Source organism: Stomoxys calcitrans, chromosome 4 (genome assembly GCF_963082655.1).
Source record: "Stomoxys calcitrans chromosome 4, idStoCalc2.1, whole genome shotgun sequence".
Classification (NCBI taxonomy): domain Eukaryota; kingdom Metazoa; phylum Arthropoda; class Insecta; order Diptera; family Muscidae; genus Stomoxys; species Stomoxys calcitrans.
The window spans coordinates 145818118-145824267 of record NC_081555.1 but is presented as its reverse complement, the minus strand read 5'-3'; the positions used below and the strand labels follow the sequence as shown (position 1 = coordinate 145824267).

Sequence of the window (6150 nt, the reverse complement as noted above, 5' to 3'; positions counted from 1 at the left end):
ATAGAACACAACAAACTGCTACAACAACAACATTAGTGAGTCGGTGGAAGCATGTAATCTTTTGGAGGCATACCTGCCTGACGAGGCCTCTGGCAAAGGCTGAAATCGCGATCATTGCAGCCCGCCCCTTGATATATTTAACACAACACAAATGCTGAGACTCCTTAAAGTGTTTTTGTTGTTTTGTTTTGGAATAGGAAAAAGAAATAAAAACACATTGGTCTAAGCTGGTTAAACCAACAACAAAATTAAATCATTTTTGTGACCAAACTAAACAAGCGCAAGAAAATGAAATACTACTACATTTTACAATTTCAATAAGAAATTGTCAGATGTAAGGACAAAGTGCTGCCTAAAAGTCCCAAATAATAGCCGGTATTCAAATAAGTAGATTTGCTCACATTGAAAATGTATGGAAGCCTCGTTGCAAAACACGAAGTTTCCGAAATCTCTTCGCAAATCATAAGGTGCAATCCGTCATCTTGCCATCAAGCTGATCGACATTTGCCAACACACATAAAGAAATTTGTGTGCGTGTGTGTATACGTATGCGTACATAAGCAGAGAAAATGTGAGAAAGAAGATAACAACAAAGAGAATTCAAACAAAAATCTGTCTTCTTTATACCGTCAAAACTGGCCGGCTGCTAACAACTGTTCGCGTGAGACCACCTTTTTTAATCCGCCTTGATATAGTACCAGCATTTACTTTGCTTTGCTTTAAAATTTATTATCTAAAAAAATATTCACGAAAAAGTTTAACGAAAAGAGAAAACATAGTACTAGCCTTTAAAACGTAAAGCCGCAAAATTAACCGTAAGCCCTGCTACTTTCTTCACTAATTCTATAAATGATGTCAGCTGTTCAAGTTCTATATTTTTTCTCTCTTCCTAAAGAACTGAAAAATAATAATAATAAACAAAACATAAAATAAACAAAATTCTATACGTTATGTCGGAAAAGAAATGTCGACTCTGTCTCAAAACAATTGATGATCAAACTACATTTACAGATCTTACGGAAGTGCCCAATCCAATGGTTTACCTGCAAAATGGCATAACAGCCTCTTCGTATTTGCAATGCTATCACTTTTGCCTGCAATTTGATATAACAAATTCAATCATAAATTTACCCGATTATCCCTATATATGTGGCATGTGTAAAAGTAAAATGTTAGAAACAGTCAATTTTATAGTGCGATCTCAAAGAAATGAAGGATATCTAATGTCGTTGTACGACATAGGTAAAGATGAAAGTAGCATCTCGGAAGATATTGCCGAGGATTTGCTAGAAGATTTGGGTGTCATACATTCGGATGAGGAGCAATCTGCGGTAGGTGGAAATATATAGCAGTATTTATGATGAACTTGTTTTTTTTTCGTTTATGCAGATTGAGACGCAGGACTATATTATCGAAGAAGAAGAAATAGAGGACGAACAAGAAATTGTGGAAAATGAGTTTCCTCAAGCCAACATATACGAATTACAGAATACTTTAGTTGGAGAAAATATTGGGATTGAGTGTAAGACCGTTGATGGCGATAAAGAAGGACGAAATGATGATAATATATCTTTGGAAAATACGATTTCTGAAAATACCCAAGAAAATGACACCAGTCAATGGGAGCGCAGCAATGAGTTAGAGGAAACTACTAACTTTTTCAATGACTTAAGTCAAGAGGAGCCCCCAAAAAGGCGGGCTACTGACAATGACAATCGAAAATGGAAGGCTGTGCCAAAGGAAATATTCAATCTTGACTTCAAATGTCTACTTTGTAGAAAAAGTTTTAAACTCCAAAGGAAATTGTATGAACATTATGATAGCGAGCATGGTAAGTATAATGACAAATTGTGAACTAAACTAAATTTCCCATCAACATTGGAACAGTGTGATGCAAAGCGAAACCACTTAGTAAAGATGTTTTAACATGGCACGATACCTCACAAATGTTGTCAGCTTTAGTAAGGGGATAGCCACTGCTGAAAATGTTTGTGATGTTAACGCCGTGTTGGACCAAGGTGGTCTCCAAATTATCTACCGGCCTTATTCACAAAACTTAATGTAGATTTGAAATTGGCATTGACATTTTTCCTTTATAGAACTGTCAAATAAGCTTAATTTAAGGCTTCATAAAGTTTTGTGAAATATGCCCTACATGTTCTGCTTTCCTGAAATACATTCACTTCGTTATGGCATTTTGATGTACTGGATTGGTGCACAGACTTTCAGGCTGAGCTTTTTGCGATCCTTAGGGCCTTGGATGTTATCCTGGATCAGGAGCTTCGGCCCAGTCAGCCTGTCACGATATATGTGGACAGTCAATAGGTGCCGAAGGCCTTTTAACAGGTCATGTGAGGTAGAGAGTTTGATGCGGGGCCACCAAGGAGCGACTAAGTTAGGGTGTTTCCCAAGGGATCAGATCCTATGTCGAGTAGGATGAGCTGAGCTGGTAAGCAGAGAGCACGGGCCATGTGGTTCCAGGCAACAATCGGGACACACATCTAACACGCTAAATCAATTATAGCTCCGTATAATTTGAGTTGCATCTGCCGGAACGTAATTAGCCAGAACATCTGGCTTGCCGAAGGAGGACGACATTCGACGTTCTTTCCAAGGACTGTGTTCACTCGATAGATTTTCACCGTTTCTGCTACCATGCCACCGAAGCGCAGAGGTTAGTATGTCCTCCTATGACGCTGAACGCCTGGGTTCGAATTCTGGCGAGACCATCAGAAAAAATTTTTCAGCGGTGATTTTCCACTCCTAATGCTGGCAACATTTGTGAGATACTATGCCATGTAAAACTTCTCTCCAAAGTGGTATCGCACTGTGGCACGCCGTTCGGACTCGGCTATAAAAAGGAGGCCCCTTATCATTGAGCTTAAACTTGAATCGGACTACACTCACTGATGTGTGAGAAGTTTGCATCTGCTCCTTAATGGGCAAAATTTGCATTTACTACCATGTCTGCGGTAATGCTACCTAAATCAGCTTGAAACGTCGTATGATCTAGTAGTTCTCGTTTGTAGTGCTGATCCTCAAACTTTAGATCATGTAAATTCACACTGATATCCTCTGGGCAGTAGATGCCTATCAAAAAGACGGTGATTGGGAGGGACTCTGCGTTGTTGTAGTTGTGCATTGGCACGAAAAGGATATTTGTCTCCTGATGGAGGTAGTTCACATGAGAACTGTGGAAACAGCTAGCCGCAGTAAGTGGGGGAGAATTCTGGCGGATCTGAAAGTTATTCTACTGCTTGTGGCGATAGCTTCAAATTTTATGCAGCGAAATAAATGGAAAAATCAGCAAGGTAGTAGTTATGTTATCGACGAAAGGGCCCAAACCAAGGTCGTACAATCGTCCGCAAATTCTACAATTTCGATACTGGCTGGAGATTGTTACATATACGTGAGGTAGAGATGAAACAGCGCAGGCGAGAATAATCCGCCTTGGGGAACTCCCTGTTTCACTCTACCGGGCTTCGAACTCTTATCTCTGAAATCCAAAAACGATTTACGAGCACATATAAGTTATCCAGCATTGTAGACCTGGCTGGATGGTCGCTTTGCCAATGTTCTCAAAAAGCGTGCATGACTGACCATATTGAATGCTTTCCAGAGGTCCACAGCTACGAGTACCGTCCAATCGCATGATCTGATCTGATTTAGACCACCATTAATACATGCTAGATATTTTGGTTGTTAATCGGACACTTGTAAGTTATAATTGCATAATATATAAATCACGGACTCTATGCTGGTGCTCAGACCGAAGAGAACCGTCTTATAGCATGGCCTGATCTGTTTTAGACCACGGATAGCACATGCTGAATATATTGATTGTTAATCGGATATTTTTGGATTACAATAGCATAATAAACAAATAATCCGGACTCCGTGCTGACACCCAGCAAATGTAAATCCTCCAACTACTCGGGAGAAGTCCCTTTAACGCCTTGGCTGATGGCGAGAGATTGGAGGGTGGTTACGACTCTCCTTTACTCGGATCATTTCCAGGCTTTAGTCAATGAGGGTGCTTAGAGGCAGGTTGAGGATCGGTGTCATGTACTCCACTCGTGGTACATCCAAGTTCTTAAGTATGAGTGTTGAGATTTCGCTTGGGCCCAGCGCCCTGGAAGACTTGACGCTGCGGATGACATTTGTAACTTCGTTCACCGCAGACCACGTGATGCAATGGAGATGTCTGGCAAGCTGGGGCAATTTCCCGTAATTCTATCAATCTCCTATCCTATATATATTTTCCTCACTGTCCTGATTATTTTAAAGAATTATTTAAATTTTCTTCTATCCTCCAATTTCAGATCAAATTTCTCTTGCATTCCCCTGTGATGTGTGCAGCAGGCGACATATATCCCAGAAAGCCTTAACTTTTCACAAGCACAATATCCATAACAGTATTAAACATGAGGATTGCAACTTGTGTGGCCAAGCGATTCTACCCGCTTTTTTCAAGTCACACAAAAATCGCCATAAAAATGCTGTCTTATATGCCTGTTGCAAATGCGGTAAGATAGCAAAAAAGCAAAGCTATGTCTATCTTACAATTTTCACAACTTCTTTATTCTATTCACAGATCGCAGATTTGACCGACTATGCACGGTGAAGCAGCATCACAGAGCGGTACATGAAAAAGATAAAGTGCGACGTTACGAATGTCAAGATTGCGAACGTCACTTTTTTTCCGAAGAAAAACTGGAAAAACATAGAATTGTACATGAACAAATTGGAGCAGTCAGCGAGATAGATTTTCTTTGCCACATCTGCTCAAAGACATTTGTTAGAAAGATTGATTTGCAGCTACACCTGAAAGTTCACAACGGTAACATCATAAAATGTCCACATTGTGTAAAAGAATTTGTTCGCCCCAAAGACATGGAGTATCATATGCGCTATCATACCAAAGACCATCCGTTTAAATGCAATATCTGTTCAAGGGGTTTTGCTGTCAGATGGAGTTATGATGCTCATATGAAACAACACGAGGGCGTACGCTATAAATGTGAAATATGTGACAAAGAATATATCCACTTATCGGCATTACGGGTGCATACCTATGAACATCGTGGATTTCCGTTTAGTTGTAAAATGTGCAGCAAAGGATTTAGCATTCGTAAAAAGTAATTTTGGTATGTAAACAGCCTGACATCATAACTAATTTTTATTTTCTTCAAAATCAGGGCAAGACTTCATTTAAAAAGCAAACATCTTAAGTCATATGAGGAGCAACATTACACAGATGCCATGCTGGACGAATATATAGTTCGCAACAGAATTCCACATTTATATGTTAAGGGAGAATGTGTAGATGACGATTCCGATCTGAAGGAGGATAATTAATTTAAGAAGTTTTTGTCAAGCCCTATAAAACCAAAGAATTTCACTATTGTTGTTAAAAAGCTTTGTGTATACCATAAAAAAATAGTTTAAATGAATTAGACATTATTCACTCATGGAATTAGAGCAACTTGGTGCATAAGAACAATGATTTTAAAATTTTTTTCTTATAGTATTATTTTTTTAGTTTTTTCTCCGGCTAAAATATGAGGCTTCTGTGTATGTATAAAAAAATTTTGAATCTTATCTCGCTGGCCAATTTCGGCCGCATTTTTGTATCCTTTCACTTGAGGGGGTGGAAGCCCCTTTTTTGGGGCCCCAGACCCGAGCCCCAAAAGCGAACTTCATATTCGTGTTCCTGGAGTCAATTTTGGGGGGTGTGCAAAATATTAGATTTCTTGTCACGTACTGCGACGGCCTGTCTCCTCAGATCTCATGTAGACCACCTCCATCAGGAGAGAATGACCTTACATGTGCAAAAGCTCGACTACATGTTATCTAAGCAGTATTTACTGGGCTGCTATCGCGGAGACCATCTCAATCATCCATTTCCCAGAGTTAAGGCTGGTACTATATTCGCTTTTCGCGATATTTTTTGCCGATTACTTTTATTGGGTTGCCCAAAAAGTAATTGCGGATTTTTCATATCGTCGGCGTTGACAAATTTTTTCACAGCTTGTGACTCTATAATTGCATTCTTTCTTCTGTCAGTTATCAGCTGTTAATTTTAGCTTTTTTAGAAAAAAAATGTAAAAAAGTATATTTGATTAAAGTTCATTCTAAGTTTTATTAAAA

General features: G+C 39.2%; 1 protein-coding gene across 1 annotated transcript; it reads left to right on the top strand.

Moving 5' to 3' along the window:
• Positions 1–871: 871 nt before the first annotated feature.
• Positions 872–5506, top strand: LOC106082667 (zinc finger imprinted 3). Its single transcript, XM_013245316.2, has 5 exons — positions 872–1331; positions 1390–1831; positions 4323–4526; positions 4595–5138; positions 5199–5506. The coding sequence occupies exons 1-5, from the start codon at positions 951–953 to the stop codon at positions 5356–5358; spliced, it is 1731 nt and encodes a 576-aa protein (XP_013100770.2). The 5' UTR covers positions 872–950; the 3' UTR covers positions 5359–5506.
• Positions 5507–6150: the final 644 nt, after the last annotated feature.

Excerpts from the sequence above, each read along its gene's own strand:
- LOC106082667 (XM_013245316.2), top strand. The coding sequence starts at position 951 with ATGTCGGAAAAGAAATGTCGACTCTGTCTCAAAACAATTGATGATCAA. Across the intron at positions 1,832-4,322 it reads ACATTATGATAGCGAGCATG|ATCAAATTTCTCTTGCATTC; the intron begins GTAAGTATAATG and ends CTCCAATTTCAG. Across the intron at positions 4,527-4,594 it reads ATATGCCTGTTGCAAATGCG|ATCGCAGATTTGACCGACTA; the intron begins GTAAGATAGCAA and ends TTCTATTCACAG.